The sequence below is a fragment of the Bicyclus anynana genome, chromosome 7 (assembly GCF_947172395.1).
Source record: "Bicyclus anynana chromosome 7, ilBicAnyn1.1, whole genome shotgun sequence".
NCBI classification, from domain to species: Eukaryota; Metazoa; Arthropoda; class Insecta; order Lepidoptera; family Nymphalidae; genus Bicyclus; species Bicyclus anynana.
In genome coordinates, this window is record NC_069089.1 from 5,686,026 (window position 1) to 5,707,340 (window position 21,315).

Consider the following 21,315-nt stretch of genomic DNA (forward strand, 5'->3'; position numbering starts at 1 on the left):
CGTCTCTCGATCACGTAGTGCCCGGGTGCAATCATCACCGTAGCGCCCCCTAGTACCTATAGAACCCGCGCGGCGAGTGGCGCTTGGGCGCCTCTGAGATCGCGGCACCCGGGTGTAACGCACCCCATGCACTACAGGTAAATACTCTAGTTCACGTAGCACCCAGTTGCAATCATCACCGTAGCGCCCCCTAGTACCTATAAAACCCGCGCGGCGAGTGGCGCTTGGGCTCCCCTGAGATCGCGACATCCGGGTGTAACGCACCCCCTGCACTATAGGTAAAGACTCTCTAGCTCACGTAGCGCCCGGGTGCAATCATCACCCTAGCGCCCTCTATTACCTGTATATACCCGGGTTAAAATCAACGCACTCCCTGCACCATAGGTAAAGAAAGACGCCTCTATTAGAAGTAAATTCGCGCACGTCGCGTTCATCTCTTCGCTTTAAATATAGACGATCGAAAAGAAATAAATTTCTTTTCGATCTTGTCTTTACCATTTCGGCGCCCCCTAGGATTTGGCGCCTGGAGCGACCGCTCCGTTCGCCGTATGGACGGTCCGGCCCTGCCCACAACTTTTAAATGGCTCTACCGATTTTCATCAAACATGTCTAAGAACACTCGCACATAACTCACATTTAATACATAAATAACTAAATTGAAATCGTTCGGGAACTATGGTGCCACAGACAGATTGACAGACAGACACGTTAAACTTATAATAATACCCCTCTTTTTGCGTCGGCGGTTAAAAATACAATACTAACGCCCGCGAGTTGGTCAGCGTTCTTGATAAATCCCGCGAGAATCACCGGTTTTTTCGGGATAAAAGTAAGACTATGGTGTTGTTTAAAAACCTCCTTTATTTTCCAGTGACAGTCCCATTAAAACCAGTCTAGCCGTTCCAAACATTAGCCCGGACAAACAGATCGTCAGAAAGACAAAAAAATAATAAAAGTTCGAGTGTGTTTTAGTATCGTGATAATAGCTATCTACTTAAGAACACAGTCGTTTTGAAATCATATACTTGAAATTTTATATTATTTTAAAAATGTTTTTCAAAATTGACTAATATTTTTCTTTTCCCTCTAACTGCGGAGTTACAAGGGGGAAAAATGTTTACTCTTTTGCACGAGCGTAGAACTAAACAGAACATTCATAATGAAAAATGTTCATAGTACATCTTTAGGTATGCAATAAAAATTATATCTATACTAATATTATAAAGCTGAAGAGTTTGTTTGTTTGATTGAACGCGCTAATCTCAGGAACTACTGGTCCGATTTGAAAATTTCTATCAGTGTTAGATAGCCCATTCATCGAGGAAGGCTATAGGCTATATATTATCCTCGTATTCCTACGGGAACGGGAACCACGCGGGTGACACCGCGCGGCGTCAGCTAGTTAGTAAATAATTTAAACAAATCTTTTACTGTATAACGAAGATAATGTAAGTTGTGTACTAGCTAAAAAGAGCTCCTTACATGTGAAATGTCTGCATATTAAAGTGCATACCGGTAGGTATTCTGTATCTAGTCCCGCTTAAAAGCCTGTACGAGGCATAAAGGTAACTGGAATATACTTGAAATTTTCTTTTTGAATAATATAACAAACCATTACGTTGAAAGTGAATTTATCTTGCGTTCGGCGCAAAATCCGACGAACACTTTTTACCCGATTGCAAGAATGGTTATGTTTTTCGCGCGTATCTTGTATGTATGTATTGACTATGTACTAATCTTTATATCTTCCAAACCGCTTAACGGATTTACGTAAATAATAACAAATTGTCAGATTCGTCTTGATAAATAATAAGTGTTCTTAGATAGGTGAAGTTAAAAAACCTACAATGTGAGACGCTATAGATTAATTACCCAAAAACCATTATTGGATAGAATGATTTTAGTCTACATTATTTTAATAGGTCCCGACTGTTTTCTGATTGCTTTCTTCACTTTTGGATTGAGCTTGTTTTTGTTTCAGTTTTTATATTTTATGCAGTCGGGTTTTTTTATTTATTTAATAATAATTTTATTTTTTGACTATTATTTCGATATATGATCGAGAATACGTGGCATGCGACCTCTCGTTGGTTGGTGGAGGCTATGACTAATTTTAAATTTAGAATACTCAATTCTGTCTTCAAGAGTTTGATATTACTTAGATAATATAGCGAAATAACACCTATATACACTATTCATCAATATTAAAATTAATTAGAATTTGTAACGCAAAGACTAGTTCCCGCATCGCATACTAGATGGCGCTAACCCGCGATGTTTTAACCCGCGCTAGCGTTTGTCCGACACATAAAGCATATATGGACTGGAGACTTATGTATTTTTCTATTTAGTCGTACCTCGGTGTGCACGGACTACTGCATGGGGGTGAAACTTCCGCACAGTTCGCTTACGTAAAATATTTTGTATGAAGTGCTGTCTTCCAGCGCTCACGGAACAAAAACTTAAGCGAAGTTTTCTCAGGCACAATATAGATGGCACGCATGAAGCACATTATTTGAGTTTTAAAATATGACAGTTTAGCTGTCTTTGAATTTTTTCTGTTGTTACTATAGTGATGTTTATGTTATGTCAATAAAAAGTCAGCACACAATCGGGATCAGAGTTTAATTTAAAACTTGGTGACAGTGGTGAACGAAAAATATTAAAATAAGATGTAATCGGTACAAATAAGTGTTTATAATGGGTATTACTTGTGGATTTGGTGTGCATAGTGAATAATTAACCATGGAACATGCTCGACCACCATCGGAATTATGCTCAGAAGGCGGCCCGGTGTGTCGCGAAACGGCGTGGCGAAAATGTCGCCAGCAATTTTACGAATTCTTAAAGGTGATCAGTGGTTATTTATAATCATAAACGTCAATATTCATAGTTGGTGCACTAATGTTATCAGGCTGCTGAAGGGCATTAAGATATTTTCATAATCACAAAAGAAAAAATAAATCGTTGAATAATAAGAATCTTCTTTTCTTTCTTTGATTAAAAATCCTTGAATATTTAAAGGATTATTGCAATTTGTTTTCCTTACTTCTATATATTTATAAAATTTGGCTATTTTAAATATTTGGGTACATTAGTGTCATATAGTGAAATAGGTGGTTTTGTAAATATTATGTTTATGTTAAATTTTTTTCATTAATAATTCTTATATAAGAATTAAGGAAAACAAACAGCAATAGTCATACAACTAAAATATAGATTGTACTCGTAGAGAGAACGCCATCTATGGGTAGCCAATAAATCTAATTAGAATGCGCCATCTAGTGATCAAGGTACATAACTTTTCTTAACCGAAATGAGAGTTGCGTATCTATCTCAATATATAATGTATCATCTATGGACTACTGGGCCACCAAGGATATCGGCAGTGTCCGCAGACGTGGACGGCTGATTAATTACGAGAATTAGTTTGTACATTCTCAAATTCTCTGAATAAATACCTTTAATCTGTAATATTGGCGCCCAACGTGGGGCCCGATTTCCTTTTGCCCGAGACTCTGCGTAATGTCCTTATCAAGCAACGACATCGAGGTGAAAAACGAAAATACCCAAACTAGATGTCGAAGCTCTGGACCCTCGTATAAAGTCAAAACATCGTCAAGACGTACGCCCCCAGCGAAGAAGATGGCCGTTTCATTTACGGAGGAGCAGTTCACGTCATTAATTAGCGCACTTTCAAACCAACAGCGACGCTCTTTTGCTTCTTGCACAGCGTCGTACGATGGAACAAGAAGCACAGAAGCGGTTGAAAGCTTTTTGACATCCGCTAGAGTGTTCAAAAATATAGAAAAGATAAATGACGAACACGCTCTCGATGGATTACCGTTATTATTGAAAAGCGAAGCTTGCACTTGGTGGCAGAGCATAAAATCCAACGTTCGTTCATGGGAAGATTTTGAAGCACAACTTCGCCATGCATTTGCGCCGTTGAAGCCTGCTTATTTAATTTACCAAGAAATCATGAATAACAAACAAGAAGCAAGTATGGCAACAGAAATTTTCCTAAGTAAAAAACGCTTACTCTTTGCGCAGTTGCCAGAACCGAAGCACTTTGAAACACAACAGATCGACATGTTGTTTGGACTTCTTCACATCAATATCCGTGAAAAGATACCTCGAGACTCCATTAAAAGCTTTGAAGATCTCTTGAAAGCTGCTAGAGGTGTTGAACGGACATTAGCGGAAAAGAAATTACTAACTGTTGAAAAAACAGAACAAATAACTCCAACTACGATGACCGGAACACACAAAAAGCCACGGTGCTCCTTTTGTAGGGTTATGGGCCACAGTGCTGAACAGTGTCGAAAGCTGAAACGTAAAGAAGGAGATACACGACCCACAATTGTTAAAATGGAGGCAGTGACTCAAGCACCATCACCATCAGCACCAAAGTATTCGTGTTACGGTTGTGGAACTCCTAACGTAGTCCGCAGTAACTGTCCAAACTGCCATAAAAATAAAGTTTCCGGATCAGCAGAAATTGGATTTTGCTCCTTAAACGTTAATACTGATGCAAGGTCCCGACCTGTAGTATATATTAACGTCGAAGGTATTCAAGGGACTGCTTATATAGATACTTGTGCGAAATCTAGCATCGCTTCTTATACTCTATACATGCTACTGAAAGGAAAAGGCTATCAATTCAAATCAGAATTTATGACTTTAGTCTTAGCGGATGGAGTCAGAAAACAAGAACTAGTACTGACTACTAAAGCTATGGTTACGCTGTGCAACAAAGCCATTAAAACAACCTTCCTTGTGATGCCCGATAAAAAGGAAAACTGTACCCTTTTAGGTGTAGGCTTCATCCAAGACGCAGGAATAGTAATCAACTTACCACAGTACACTTGGAAATTCGTTGACAGCGAGCAAAACTTCGAGCTATATAAGGAAGACTTCGTCAACTTTCCAAGCATTCCACAACCTTTGACTAATAATCAAGCGAGTCTACCTGAATCAAGTTCTACCGAGTACAGAGCATATGGACCGCTGATACCCATTACTTTTAAGAGAAAAAGAACATTATTTGACGGATATTCGCCTATAATGGATGCACTATACAGGGATGCGAGAAAGTCGATAGAAGAAGCTGAAGTAGAGCTATCTCCAAAATCTGCTTCTCTGTTCCCAGATGTAGAGTTGGCTTCGATAGATGTGGTCAGTAACGATGAGCGACTCCAAGCCTTATTAATAGATAATCAAGATATATTTACCCCTAATGGTAAACCAACAACTCAGATAGAGCATCGAATAGACTGCGGAGACCATAGCCCAGTCTCAGTTCCGCCTTACCGACTCTCGCCTCAAAAGACAAATATTTTAAAGGTGGAAATTAATAAGATGATTGCTGAGAATATTATTGAGCCATGCACCTCGCCATGGTCATCTCCAGTAGTACTTGTCCCTAAGAAGGATGGAGGAACAAGAGTGTGCATCGACTACAGACAACTGAATTCCATAACAGTCGCTGATAAATATCCTCTTCCAAGGATGGACGATCTACTGCATAGCGCTAAGCAAACGCCATTTATGAGTACAATCGATCTTCGTTCAGGTTATTGGCAGATCAAAGTAGGAGATCAGGACCAGCCAAAGACTTGCTTTATTACCCCATTCGGAATGTTCATGTTTCTCCGTATGCCGTTCGGCCTGAAAAATGCGCCTGCTACATTCCAACGTCTGATGGATGGATTTCGAGTATCGCTAAGCCATATCGAACTCTTGGTCTACCTTGATGATTTGATTGTACGATCGCCGACCTTTGAACAGCACCTCGAAGATTTGAAAGATGTGTTTGCGCGTCTACGAGAGTACAACTTGGTAGCCAACAAGAAAAAATGTAAATTTTGCCGTGAAAGCATTAAATATCTTGGACATTTGATTACAGCGTAAGGCTTAAAAATGGATCCAGAAAAGGTCCAAGCAATAACTAATATGGCTGCACCAACAAATCTGAAACATCTACAATCGTTTCTACAAATGTGCTCATGGTATCGTCGCTTTGTACCCAATTTTGCAGGGATCTCCGAACCCCTTACCCGGCTAACTAGAAAAGGAAAGATCTGGAACTGGTGTGATGATCAAACAACAGCGTTCAATAAATTACGCCAGTCGTTGGTAACAGCACCAGTGTTGGCTCAAGCAGATGGCAGTCGCCCATTCATCATTAAAACTGATGCAAGCAATTATGCCATAGGAGCTGTTTTAGTCCAGGGGGAGAAAGAAGAAGAGCATCCTGTGGAGTATGCTAGCCGCCTCTTAAAGCCCGCGGAAAGGAACTACTCAACCACAGAGCGCGAAGCCCTTGCTGTAATTTGGGCAATAGATAAGTTTCGTGGTTACATTGAGGGAGCAACTGTAACTGTTTACACTGATCACCAATCCTTAAAATGGCTTCTCTCACTTAAATCACCGACAGGTCGCTTAGCCAGATGGGCATTACTATTACAGCCTTATGACATAAACATAAAATACATTACCGGCAGAACCAATGTTGTGGCAGACACATTATCAAGACCTGCTTGTGATCCCGAAAATACAAGTGAATGCGGAATCTGTAGTGTAATTGTTGATATGCCTCGGAAGAGTGTAGGAGAAATTAGAGTGGAACAAATTAAAGATAGAGATATAGAATCTATTATGACTGCCTTAGAAGGAGACAATGTTGAAAATGCAACCTACTGGTCACGTAAAGGCTATATCATGGACCAAGGCCTGTTGTATCGTATGGACCAAGATATTGACACAGAAGAATGTCAATTAGTAGTTCCCAAACACGAACAGCTAAAGGTTATATCCACATACCATGATGATCCTTTGGCCGGACATTATGGAGCTGAGAAAACATTTGAACGCATAGCTAAACGTTACGTATGGAAAGGAATGAGAGCTCAGATTGAAGATTATGTTCGAAAATGTTTGCAATGCCAGCGTTATAAGCCTTTGAATTCTAAACCTGCAGGATTATTACAAACCACTGCTACTAGACAACGATTTGAAATTGTAGCCTTCGACTTATTTGGACCGTTGCCTGAGACACCAAATAACGAACGATGGATTTTTATTATTGAAGATTTAGCCTCAAAATGGGTTGAGCTATTTGCGCTAAAACATGCAACTGCGGAGGAATGCTCACGGGTACTGCTTGAAGAAATCATTCTACGGTACGGAACTCCTCGCCGTTTTCTAAGTGATAATGGTGTCCAATTTGTCAGTAATATCATGCAAAAGTTGACGTTTTGTCTGAATATTCACCACGGACTAACACCACTCTATCACCCCGAAACCAACCCCGTAGAGCGCAAAAATCGTGATCTAAAAACTCAACTATCCATCTTAGTTGGAGATGATCATAGATCATGGGCTGAAAAATTACCCACCATCAGGTTCGCGATGAACACCGCCCGAACATCTGCTACTGGATTTAGCCCAGCATATTTAACATTCGGTCGAGAGTTACGAACTCCCGATGATGTACAACAAGATCTCAGAAGCATTGTGGTACATGAAACCTTTATTCCCGAAATCACACCTAAACTTTTGATGCTTGCCGACACAATGAAAAGAGCAAAGGAAGTTCAAGAATGGAATGAGGAAAAACGTAAAGAATACGTTGACAGGAAGCGTCGACCCTGTCCCAATTACCAGCCAGGAGATTTGGTTCTTGTGAAAACTCACATCCTCAGTAATACTCAACAAGGAATCAGTACCAAATTAGCACCACGTCGTGATGGACCCTATATTATTAAAAGAAGACATGGGCCTAGTTCATTTGAAGTAGCGTTGCCAAGCGCAACTAATGAAACAAGGGGTGTATATCACTCTTCGGCACTCCAAATGTATATTGCTTCTGATAATGAAGTTCTTCCAGAACCAGCAAACCCTATACGAAAACGAGGTCGACCACGCAAGCAACCAACCACATAAGCACTGGCTCTCTCGTCGGGTCGTCATCGGAGCCAGAGGGGGAGCCTGTAACGCAAAGACTAGTTCCCGCATCGCATACTAGATGGCGCTACTAGTGTTTTAACCCGCGCTAGCGTTTGTCCGACACATAAAGCATATATGGACTGGAGACTTATGTATTTTTGTATTTAGTCGTACCTCGGTGTGCACGGACTACTGGGCCACCAAGGATATCGGCAGTGTCCGCAGACGTGGACGGCTGATTAATTACGAGAATTAGTTTGTACATTCTCAAATTCTCTGAATAAATACCTTTAATCTGTAATAAATTTAATTTTTTTGATGAATAGACTAGTAATGCGAATTGCAATAAAATTGTAAGTATAATGAACATAAAATTTACTAGCCCACGCCCTGTAGTTTCACCCGCATAGTTCCCGTTCCCGTGGGAATATGGAGATAAAATATAGCATGTGACACTCACAAATAACGTAGCTTTCTAGTGGTAAAAGAATTTTCAAAATCGCTTCAGTAGATCCACAGATTCCTCCTCCAATACCACAAACTTTACCTGCTTATAATATTTTTTATACTAATTGGATAGTGGTCGAGCAGTTGTTTGTAGCACATTTTGTATACATTCCTTAGAGTAAGATATTCTTACTCTAAGTTAAGTATATTATTCCTTATACATATAAAGTATGACAAATGTCTTACTTAATATTGTGCGTTTCTCAACACGATAAGGAAGTTTCCCTTTAAGTTAATACGAGTATTATTTTGTGGATGCAGATTGCAATTAGCTTAGGCTATTTAATATGCGCGTTGAACAATGATTAATTAATCATCATCAATCAACTATAATTATTTGTTTATTTAATTAATACACAATTAATTTACTAATGTCAACAATTTAATATTAGTAGATATTATATATTAATCTAAATTTAACAATTGATGACGTAGTTAATCAATATTTTCGTAGGTAGGTAAGTACTTTAATATACTAGGTAACAGTGGCGAAGTATGGAATTCAGATGAAGGTAAGCCGTCCCAAAGAAAAGAAAAGGAAATTCATACAGCGTGATATAAACACTGTTTTCTCATATTTAGATACAGTACAACAATGAAAATGCATGGATTTTTTACAGGTAACCCGACGGGAACCGGCTTGCATGATCTCTTCGCCGCTGCTAGGTAAGTAGATTTTAAAAAATATGAACATCATCTTCAAAATACATATCGAAATATTTCAGTAATTAGGTAAATTCAAAATTTTATACGCACAACGGCCAACCCCTAGTGGCCAAGTGCGGAAAAGGCCCAGGGAAGAAGAAGAAGAAGAAGATACTCGTACCAGTGACCAGTTTGTCATAGACTAAAAATAAAAAGATCGTGTTTGTAAATGGAACCACACATTTAATATTACTGTAATGTATATTAAACGTATAGATTCATCACAGCGGCGTATAAATCATATTAACTGGGTAGTTTAAACAATTTACTATGCATGACGCTAATGAACTACACGTATGCCTACCGTGTTACAAATTAACGATATTGTTTGCGCACGTATTCGTTTCACGCTGTTTTAGCAGACTGAGCTTTTGCCTTTGAAAAACTTTCTGTCAAGGGTTATTTTGCTCGCACTCTATTTAATGTATTTAAAGTTATGAAATTGTGAAAAAGTGAAATTTAGTTTTTTACAATCGCTGGGAACCATGAATTTTTCCGGGATGAAAATTAGTCTACGTGTTATCTAGAGCAAAATCTATTTCCATTTAAAATTTCAGCCGAATCGGTTTAGTATTTAAAGAGTAACAAACATCCAAACAAACTTTAATATTAGTAGGATATGGACAACTAAGATTTAAAAGGTCGTACTATTTTATGTAGATTGCAACGCGTCTCGCTGACTTTTCACGTGGCCACAGTAGATGTGCCCAGGGCACATCTACTGTGGCCTGGGCCCGAAATACACATAATATTTACTCAAGACCATCATTGACTGAATTCATATTGAACATTTTGAGAATAAAGTTACGTTTTCTTACAATATTGAAGAAAGAAAAAGAAATTTTTAAATCACCAATGCAGAGGAAAGCATGTTGAATATTTTTTTTTTTCAAATGTTTTACCATAGAAATTTAATTAAATTCACTGAAAAACTAAACGCGTTGCAGTTTCCATGTTCGTGTAAATTACAATTTTTAGCCAAAGCAGTCGGGAAAAGCATAGTTTCTCTTATTGCAGAAAGAATTATAGAACTTAATATCCCACAACACTGCACCAAGGCTATACATTAGCCGAGTTTGCAATAAAGTCGCGACATTATATATAATGGCAACAAATAGTTTACCTTTTATTTTACTTAGCTTGTGTTCTAATATTATTTTACGATTTATATGAACTGGTAGACGTTTGACTTCGTCCGTCTGAAAATCGGTTTAAACTTTTTCTCCCTTTTAAGCACTTTACATTAGTACCTACAGCCTTTCTTGATGAGTACTGTTTACCAACAAATAAATTAGAAATGAAGGTAGAAAACAAATGTCATTTCATAACTTATTTATTTTAAATTATGTATGGTTTGTTTATAAAATGTTATATAAAATATATTATATTTTATATAACATTTATATATATATTGAATTGTTCTAAGCTTATTAATAAAATTTATTTTCATTAATTTAAGAACAAGTTAATTATAATTATTATAAGATGTGAAATGACTAGTGATTTATACCCTCATTTTTAATTAGTTTGTTGGTAAACAATACTTATCAAGAAAGGATGTAGTATAGTAGAATTTTTTGTGACAAATTTCGTCTGGGAAAGTACCATCATTAATACTCATACACATAAATATAAAATTGAAGTACATATAGATACATGGTTCCCACGCATTATGTTAGTTCTGGGCCAAAGCGTGAGCCTCGTGTATCTACATGAGAATTACTATTTTTGTAAATGTTTTTAGCGTAAAATTTCTCTCCACCTATAATCCTCGTCTAAAAGCCAATTTCCTGTAACTCAAGCAACTAACCAAATGAGCTAGTTAGCTAAATTCAAACTGAAATTTTGCAAAACAGTTGCAACAGTGTAGCAGAAACTCGTTCGCAGTTCACTTTTCGCTAAATGATGTTCACAATTCTGAACTTTTGCTCCGTCCCGCTGTGACAGTTCTGGTTGCATGCGGTTTGCCTCGTCCGCTCTCCTGCATTCACCTAATAAAGATACAATTTCAGTGCTTTGTTAACCGGAAACATCAATTAATACTTATCATTGAGGCAGGTATAAATTCAAGATATTATTCCATTGGTGAAGTATGTAATTTTCCTGTAAATGATAAAAAAAGTGTGTGTCAGCTCCGACACACGAATGGTGCATGCAGTCACGAGCGTCCGCTAGTAAGAAATAAAAGATCGATGATATTCACATTGACACATTGAAAATAGGTTGCGTAGTTAAATTGCGCCCGGATAATCTATATATTTAAAGAAAGTCGTGTTAGTTACTCCACTTATAACTCAAGAACGGTTGAACCGATTTAGCTGAAAATTGGCAGGGAGGTAGTTTAGAGCCAGGAGAAGGACATAGGATTTTATAAAAAAAATAAAATAAAAAAAATAAATAAAATAAAATAAAAGTCGGGTTTTCCTTCCCACTCCAGAACGCACGAACCGATTTCTAAGGTTTTGCATTCGTTGAAAAGGTCTCGGGCTCCGTGAGGTTTAGAGCAAAGAAAATTCAGGAAAAATTTCAACGTAGGGTAGGGGTAGGGTAGAGGTAGTTGAAAGTGTACATCGAGTTTCACGCGGACGCAGTCGCGGGCGTCCGCTAGTATTAAATAAATGTTATTTAATTTATTTATCCCTCATACGATCACGCGTTCTTTTATCATTAATATATACCTACAGTTGATTAGCACGGTAAGTAGGAAGTGTGACAAGTAGAATAAAGAAAATAGGGGGAAAAACATAAACAAGAAAGTAGGTTTTAATCGCATAAACTTGTTAAGTAAATACTGTAATTTATCAAAGTCACTTTTTATATAAAAGCCTTGAAGAGAAAATGTGCGAACTGCTCAAGCACTATCTTTTTTATTCACATACGTATCAACTAACTACGAAACTACGTCTTTTGGAGTCTGTATATGAGATAAATACACTAAGAAACTTAGCTACCATCCTTATCTTGGTCAAAAAGATGAAGTGGCAGTATGCATCAATGGAATTGAATAAATGTCTAAGTACAGTGTAAAAAGTGTTTAAGTTATTCCCACATTATATATAGTCATGATCGTCTTCAAAAAATTTGCATATTTATTATATAAATTGCATATTTTTCACTAATAAATAACTGCCTATAGAGTCTCACTTCAGAAATGAATAAAGTCAAAAAAAGCAATTTAATTTTTTCCCTGGGTCAAGTGTTAGCCCAAAAGTTGATCTTTGATAACATTCTGAATGATGAACACAGGTGTCATATTTATTTTAAGCAAGCATTTTTGTTTCTTTTCTAGGAAATTTTTACCCTTTATTTGGGAACCATCGAAGGCACGGTACACCACTATGGTATAGGCAATATATCGCTGTATATTGGACGCACAACGACCAAAACGCGTATCGAAGTCGGCCTAGTCAAAGCTATCATTAAGCAAATATTTCCCGATATTCGGGCCACAGCGCGCTCGGTGCTCGGTCAACTGACTCAATTAATTAAAGGGCCGTCTAATTAATCAGCCGAGCTCAATCGACAATAGACATGACACACTAGATGGACTGTGCGATCTATTGGGAACCTATTATTGCCGATTATGCGCCCAATTTGGTAATCATGAAGGCCGCATTACGAACATTATATTGACGTATAATTCAAGCCCTAATGATTATAATTAAGCCTCGATAGTCTATAGCTTAACGATTGTAAAGATGGACTGCTCCAGACGTCAGTGTTAAATCATTATACGTATTATGATAAATGTTTGACACATAACATCCTAAAGTAAAGCTGTAGATCCGAATTGCAAGATTAATAAAGAAAAAAATGGTTATTTCTCAAAATAATGACAATATTAAAGCTTTTCCCAAATGACAATTGCATTGGTTCTAAAAATTTTATCCGAGACTTATTATTGATATCATCATTAGCGACCCATATTTGGCTCACTGCTGCGCACGAGTCTCCTCTCAGAATGAAAGGGTTTAGGCTAATAGTCCACCGACGCTGGCTCAATGCGGATTGGTTTCACACACGTAGAAAATTCTCAGGTGTGCACGATTTTTTCCTTCACCGTTTGAGGCACGTGATATTCAAATTCCTACCTGAAAAGTTGGAAGTGCATGCCCCGAACCTACGGAATCGGAGGCAGAGGCCATATCCACTAAGCTATCACGGCTCTCGAGATTGATATATTGTATTGTATTGTAGTTTTGTGTGTCTACCCTGTAATTTTGTTAGTAGTAATCATCTATTATTATACTTAATGTATATTTATAGCCTGGAAAGAAGAATTGGGCAACTGTAAAGTTTTCCGGGGTTTAAATTCAAGCAAATAAATATTATTTAGTATAAAATCTGCTATATTTAGATGACCCGCGAAATGTAGCTTCATGTATCTTACACCTAGATCATCACAGAATTCATTTTCATATGGCTTCTCTTTAATCGTAGAGTCGATCTGTTAAAGTTTACAGTACAGCCTACTTTGAGAAAGTTGCGAGCATCTGCTAGTTCATATACTTCGTAACACAAGTGTTTATGTAAACCCCTGACTTTATTGCGGAAAAGGGTCCGGTACTTCTAAAAAAGGAGGGACTTTTATAAACATGGGCCCTGGCCGTAAACTGTTTCCGCCATCGCACCGTAAACATTTCCCCATGTATGTACATAAGAGTATATCACAACTTAAGTGTTCATAAATTTCGGCTGTGTTTTCGCCGAATGGAACAGATTTTTTCTTCAACAAGCCATGTTGGCGTTTAAGATTAAGTCGCGCTGAACAATTCACGGTGAAACTGTAATCCAAGGGGTCAAGGTTAGGGATATTAAGGAATCTTAGTGGCGTAGCGTGCCTTGAAGAGGCCCTGTACCACAATTAGTTAGGTTAAGGCTGTATTTCTCACAAAAGAAACAAAAATTCTTGCTTATAATAAATATAACAGTGACATCCTATGTAGGATGTTTCCAACTTTGGGTGTTCGCTTCATTTCTGGAGTGAAACTCTAAAGGAATTTTTGTTTGTTTTTTTTTTCTGAAAGGACCATATACAGGTTGCTCGGGAGTAGGTATTTTCCGTTACTTCAAGGTGTTGACAAGTCCACTTATAGGAATCGAACTGCGTAACTAATTTTATTTTAACAAAAAAAAATTCAATACAAAGTAATTCAAATAATTCCGACTATCCATGTAACACACGTCTTTATCTATCCTTGCATTTTAAAATACGTAATCGTAGTGGTAAGACTGTCGATATTGATGAGATATTGCAACTGGCACTCCGCACTTCACTAGTAAGCTACTTCATGATATTTATCAATGAATAAGTTTGGCTAGGCCATTATATAATGACGCGATATAAGGGACACAATCACAAATATTTTTTACTCCGAAAATATTCATTTTAGAACACATGTTCCTTAGACATTTTTAATTAATTTTCCGTAAAGAATATAACCCTAGAATTCAAAATTCATTTATTTCAAGTAGGCTTAGTTTACAAGCACTTTTGATAGAATCATCTGCCTTTCGAACCGGTGATAGAATCTTTACAAATAGTCAACTGACGTATCAAAAGTGCTTGTAAACTGAGCCTACTTGAAATAAATGAATTTTTGATTTTGATTTTAGAAGTTATTTTTTTATTATTTAAGAATATGAGTTTAAGAATATGAGTTAGAGTTATGGGAAATACTCCTGAGAATCCTGTTTAAGTAGCTATACAGCTAAAATAAAACTTTACAATCTTAGCGAGTACATTAAACGAGTCAGGCTCGTGACTACATTTTGTTTGTTCATAATAACTTGTAGGTAGTCGTAAAATATAAGTCTTATACAAATAAATAAATAAGCGAAGTTGCTCAAGTTAGGTTACAAAGTTGCACTTAATTTGGTGAGAAAGCGACACTAAGTTGCACGTTATTGGACAGCCGTCGCCTGCGATTGTCCTCACCACAAGGTGCTCGTATTTCGGAACTGTTGGGAACTGAACAACTGTTTGAATCTATGTTTTGACGAGTAAGTGTGAATATTCATTTGCAAGTATACTCGTATTACGAAAACCTCTTTAATTTTTTAATATTTTGTAAAGCAATTTATTTATTATTTGTATAATACTACAATTTATTGAGGTCTTTCAATAGCGTCCCATCAGTGGTGGAAGCGCTACTTGTCGATTAAAAAGTTTACAATCTACATACCGGAGTGGTGCTTTCAATAGTGTCCCATAAAAGGTGGAAGCACTACTTATTCTAATGGTAAGAGATTGGATGATTGATGATATTGAAACTGCTAAATACTGAGTTTTTCTTCTTTTTGTTCAAGAAATTCGCAGTAGCAGCCTGGAGCTTGAATATAGGTAGTGTATTACCTATATTCAGACTCCTTATCTCTCGCAAAGGCATGGGGATATAAAGTGTTACCGATGGGTTAAGATCTATAGTCACACTATAGGTTTTAACCTTTCGGAACCGGTCGTCATATAATGCTATCAAATAGCGATTAAGATCAGATCAGAAGCAAACCTTAAATTCGAAATTCATTTATTTGAATTAGGCTTACTTTACAAGCACTTTTGAAACGTCAAGTTATTTCATGATTTAATAATTGTAATTAAAGTTGAAAACTTAAAACTTTATTAAATTAATAAAATTGTTACGAGAGTTCCAAATGCGCTTCGGAAGAGCCCACAACAAACGTAGCCAAACGTAGGTGTCCACTTTAAGTTATCCGCATTGTACGTGTCGGACGCATCAAATGAGTTTTTAATTTTACGGTAGATAAATCCGTACATCGTCCAAGCATAGCTCGCGATGGAGCGAGCTATGCTTGGGGTTTCTCTGCGTGATCGAATCAGAAATGAGGAGATCCGCAGACGAACTAAAGTCACTGATATAGCTCAGCGAGTCGCGAGGCTGAAGTGGCAGTGGGCAGGCCACATAGTTCGAAGAGCCGATGGACGTTGGGGTCCCAAGGTGCTGGAATTTCGATCCCGCACTGGAAAGCGCAGTGTTGGTCGACCCCCCACTAGGTGGACCGAAGACATCAAGCGGGTTGCAGGGAGGCGCTGGATGCTGGCGGCTCGAGACCGTTTTGTTTGGAAGTCCATGCAAGAGGCCTATTCCAGCAGTGGACGTCCATCGGCTGACAATGATGAAATCCGTACATTGCAGATCAGTGGACACCTACGTTAACTTACTTGTATGACTTTCTGTACAAAGAATACTACAATGTATTGATGCGTCCGAAACGTACGATGTGGACTGTGGACGACTACCATACTGTAGCCCATTTAAAATAATACTCGTAACTAACCGTTAAAGTAATACGTATACTGTAAATTTCAAAGATAAATAAACGAAAGCAGCAACTTTAATGGCAAACTGATAGATTCCCAGCGCGCCGTAGCGTGATCTCTAACGATTTTGATTCCTCGGTTCGGAGCAGTAACGCGATTTTGATGAGCTAGCCGACTCGCTACCTCGCTACCGAGTGCCGATGCAGGAGCGAGAGATTTGCAATCGTCGATATTCATCCAATCGTGAACTTGATTATGAAAGTAAGAACTACTAACTTGAGAAAATTCCACTTGTCCCTAGCAGCGCTGCATTTTAATATGAATATCTTTTTTCAGAAAATTAAAGTGTATATAATTATTATTACAAACATTATTATGGTTAGATGTCAGCTCCGAGGCTGCATTTTAGTAATTCTAATATGAAGAACCGTGTGATGTGGTGTGATACTAAGGGAGAGTCGTGATTGCCCAGTGAATACGTCCTCTGTCTTCGATTCGAAAGTGTAGGTTTGAATCCGGTCCGCGGCATGCTCCTCCAACTTTTCAGTTGTGTGCATTTTAAAGAAATTAAATATCACGTGTCTCAAACGGTGGAGGAAAAACATCGTGAGAAAACCTGCATACCAGAGAATTTTCTTAATTCTCTGCGTGTGTAAGTCTGCCAATCCGCATTGTCAGCGTGGTGGACTATCGGCCTAACCCCTCTCATTGTGAGAGAGACTCGAACTCAGCAGTGAAAGAGAAGACTTTGGATTCCATTATTTTAATGCTTCATATAAATACGTACTGTCATTTACACATCCGCAGAGATACAAATAAATTTTCGCAACACTGAAGTATTTTAATCAAGCCACCATACTGGTATAATTTGTTTTCCGCTCCGAATGAAATGATGATAAATCACAGAACATCATTTAATCAAATTACGTTTTCAACAATGTTGTTGAAATAAGTTAGCATCCATATATTGGGTAAAATTGTATATTCTTTTTTTTTCAATTCCATACAAGTTAGCCCTTGACTACATTCTCACCTGATGGTAAGTGATAATACAATCTAAGATGGAAGCGGGCTAAGTTGGTAAGAGTAGGATGAAATCCACACTCCTTTCGGTTTCTACACGACATCATACTGGAACGCTAAATGTCTTTCTCGGTAGGGTATTGGTACCTAGCCATGGCCGAAGTCTTTCTTTACAAGTTAGCCCTTGATCACAATCTCACCTGATGGTAAGTGTTGACGTAATCTAAGATTGTAGCAGGCTAACTTGTTAGGAGTAGGAAGACAATCCACACCCCTTTCGGTTTCTACACGGCATTGTACCGGAACGCTAAATCGCTTGGCGGTACGTCTTTACCGGTAACTAGCCACGGCCGAAGCCTCCCGCCAACCAACCAATTATAAAAACCTCAATCGGCCCAGTTAGGGATCGAACCCAGGACCTTCGTCTTTTAAATCCACCGCGCATTTTGCGCTACGGAGGCCGTCAAAATTATTCCGTATTCTGTAAAATGTTTTTGGCAAAACTATAGGATGATGCCATTCTAAACTGTACAGCGGCTAGGTGCATGCATTATCAACAGTTGCAAATTACTAAAGCCATCAATTACCTGCCTCTTGGCAACTGCACATTTTTGCCTTGGGCCACCTTGGCACTCCTCCAGGACCGTGCATTTCACAGATATCATTCCTCATAACTTAGCGCTATGCATAACAGTGATTCTGTTAGCAGAGAGGAAAATTAATTTATATTAGTGTGAGTGGAATCATTTATAAATTAATGAAATAATCCTCCTCCTTTTTTTGAAGTCGGTTGAAAATAAACATTCACGGATACATTTTTAGGGTTCCGTAAAGGAGACGGAAAAAGAAGAGTGCGAGTGAGACACGAACATGTCCGGTTTAATTTCCATAAAAAAATTCTTGGTTTTTTAAATTAAATATTTTTAGAAACTTTAAAAAACTCGAAGTCGTTAGAATTTGTTATCCGAATAGAACACAACAGTTTGTTAATCACATTTTTAATCCTGTATCCGTTGAGCTATTGAGATATCGATGGAATTTGTAATTATACGGGTGACTCTGTGATTAAATAAGTATAGGTAGTTTAACACTCACGATTGTTTAAATTCAAAAATATAGTAATAAAATTTTTAAAAATTATTAAAGTACTTTTTATTAGCAAGCTAAAGCGGCACAGGGCCATGATGGTGGGCAGGACATGTCTGTCGGAGAACAAATTTAATGACTACAGGAAGGTTCTGGACTGAAACATCGACTTGTAAGGCTAGTCGCACTTCATGTATGGGGTATACGTGAGGTGCGAATAGCCTCGCAAGTCGAACCCACCCACGTCTTACTAGACACGGGCATAAGTTAGTTATTTCTGCATATTGTCTCCAAAGAGTAAAAAAATCTTTTGTAGGTTTGGGTGTACTCTTCTATAACAAGATCCCCAAGACTGTGATGGACCTGCCAATGCATAGCTTTAAGCAATGTGTTAAAAAACATTTACTTAGTCGAGGTTACTACAACATTGATGAGTTCCTTAAAGATAAAAGCGCTTGGAGGCCATTGGATCAGCTTACACCTTCACACAGGAAATAAAACTATAAGAAATTGTAATTGTTATCAATTGTAAATTATAATACTGTATGACTTTTTCAAAAGAGCAACTGTTGAGTTTCTTGCCGGTATCTTCTCAGCAGAACCTGTCTTGCGAACCGGTGGTAGAATCTTCACAAATAGTCAACTGACGTGTCAAAAGTGCTCGTAAACTGAGCCTACTTGAAATAAATGATTTTTGATTTGATTTTGATTTTGATTTCGATGGTCCAACGATCTAAAGAAAATGGTGGAAGTTAGTAAGAATGAAAATAAGAGATGACATCGTGTGAGACAGCTTTCGGAAAAACGAGTAAATCGCAATGATTATTTTATACTATAGATATGTTATGTATATGGAGCCGTGATAGCCCAGTGGATATGACCTCTGCCTCTGATTCCGGAGGGTGTGGGTTCGAATCCGGTCGGGGCATGCACCTCCAACTTTTCAGTTGTGTGCATTTTAAGAAATTAAATATCACGTGTCTCAATCGGTGAAGGAAAACATCGTGAGGAAACCTGCATACCAGAGAATTATCTTAATTCTCTGCGTGTGTGAAGTCTGCCAATCCGCATTGGGCCAGCGTGGTGGACTATTGGCCTAACCTCCTCTCATTGTGAGAGGAGACTCGAGCTCAGCAGTGAGCCGAATATGGGTTGATGACGAAGATATGTTACGTGCCTACAAAATCACCGCAAAAAGTGATCCGAATTTAGCGACTCCACTGAGCACACACATGCACAATTTTGTGTTTACTTTCATTATATACTTTTTACACTTCTTAAACACACAACCCGACATTGCAGACAATATTTAGGTATTATGTGTTTATATAACTTTCGTTGTTTAATAAGCGAATAAATAAAATTAAGACAATTATGCACATTTGTCCACCTCAGTTTTGATGCGCTAGTGACCTATCTTTAGTATAAAATATCTTTGGTAAATGGACTAATGTTGCCATTATACATAGATGAAGATAGATAATATAGACATGACTGTCTACAGACGGGGAATACAGATTGCTTATTATTATAATAATCATTTACTTTACCTATATTTGCGCGAAAATGATCCCTATTTTGCAATTATCATAATTAATACGAGTAGGATTAGTATAATCCTATTAGGTTTTAGCTACGTCGCTAAACCGCCGCGTGGAAATTGGGCTGTTTGGGGCACGTGTTATTGTTTCACGTGGGAAACATTGTAACTAATTACTATAACTACAATAGAGAAATTTACTACTTGTATAATATAGGCTTATCAGAATAAAGCGCTTTAGTTTTAGTTTTGAGGTAATTTAGAAATCTAATAACAAAATCCAACATCAATCGATCTGCGCGGCTTAGCGCAGAGACTACTAGAAAGCTGTGCAGTAGTATGAGTAGATATATAATATTAGTGTTGAAATAATATAAAAATATTAGCTATAAGCACTTTTTCTCAATATAAACAGTAATTGCGCCCAATTCCATACTCTCGTCAATTTCGTGTGATTTTTGTTTATAAAGGACTACAAAGGTTTCGCTTCACGTATTATGATTTAGACATTTGATAGTTTATTATAAAGTGGTTCATATTTCGAAAATCTAGTTGCAAATGGCTAAGGGCATAGGTTGCTTGGCAGCGGTGCATTGTTAGCTCGAGGCTTTGGCAAAGCTCCAGGACTAGGCTTTGCTGGACTATTATCTCTTGCTGCTTTATAGTGTCACAAAAATATTAATCCAAACAGTTATTCCGCTATTTTGAATGAAAAACTAAACAAACTGTATACAACAAATTCAACCGATTTAAACATCAGATATGAGATCTCAAATGTGAGTAATAATTTAGCATTTTCTCATACTTGATCACATAGTTTATGCATTTTCATAAGCCTGCCTTTTCATAACCTATGGACCTTTTCTTATCCATTTCTTATATCCCGTAGAAATTATAAAAAAAATACATTTTATGTTTGGACCATTGACCTATGAAACCTGCTACTTACTCCCTTTAGAAGTAGAATTTCAAAAATTCTTGAATCACATTATTTTGAATACTTGTCGGATACGACAACTTATTTAGATGTAACTTGAAAAATTAAGGACTTTTCATACAAACTTTGAACTATTTCACCCCCTTCTATTTTTTATTTTCGCGACATGAAGTATCTTATAAACTTTTTCGTAGTATTTCAAATTATATCAAGTTTCTCTTGAATTCGTTTATTAGTCTCAGAGTGATACGATAGGCACGTAATATAAAAAAAAACTTCATTTTA

At 37.6% G+C, this 21,315-nt stretch overlaps 1 protein-coding gene across 1 annotated transcript; it reads left to right on the plus strand.

The window, feature by feature from the left end:
- The first annotated feature begins 3,525 nt into the window (after positions 1 to 3,525).
- Positions 3,526 to 5,913, plus strand: LOC128198270 (uncharacterized). The gene has a single exon (XM_052882633.1). The coding sequence runs from the start codon at positions 3,526 to 3,528 to the stop codon at positions 5,911 to 5,913; it is 2,388 nt and encodes a 795-aa protein (XP_052738593.1).
- The last annotated feature ends 15,402 nt before the right edge of the window (positions 5,914 to 21,315 follow it).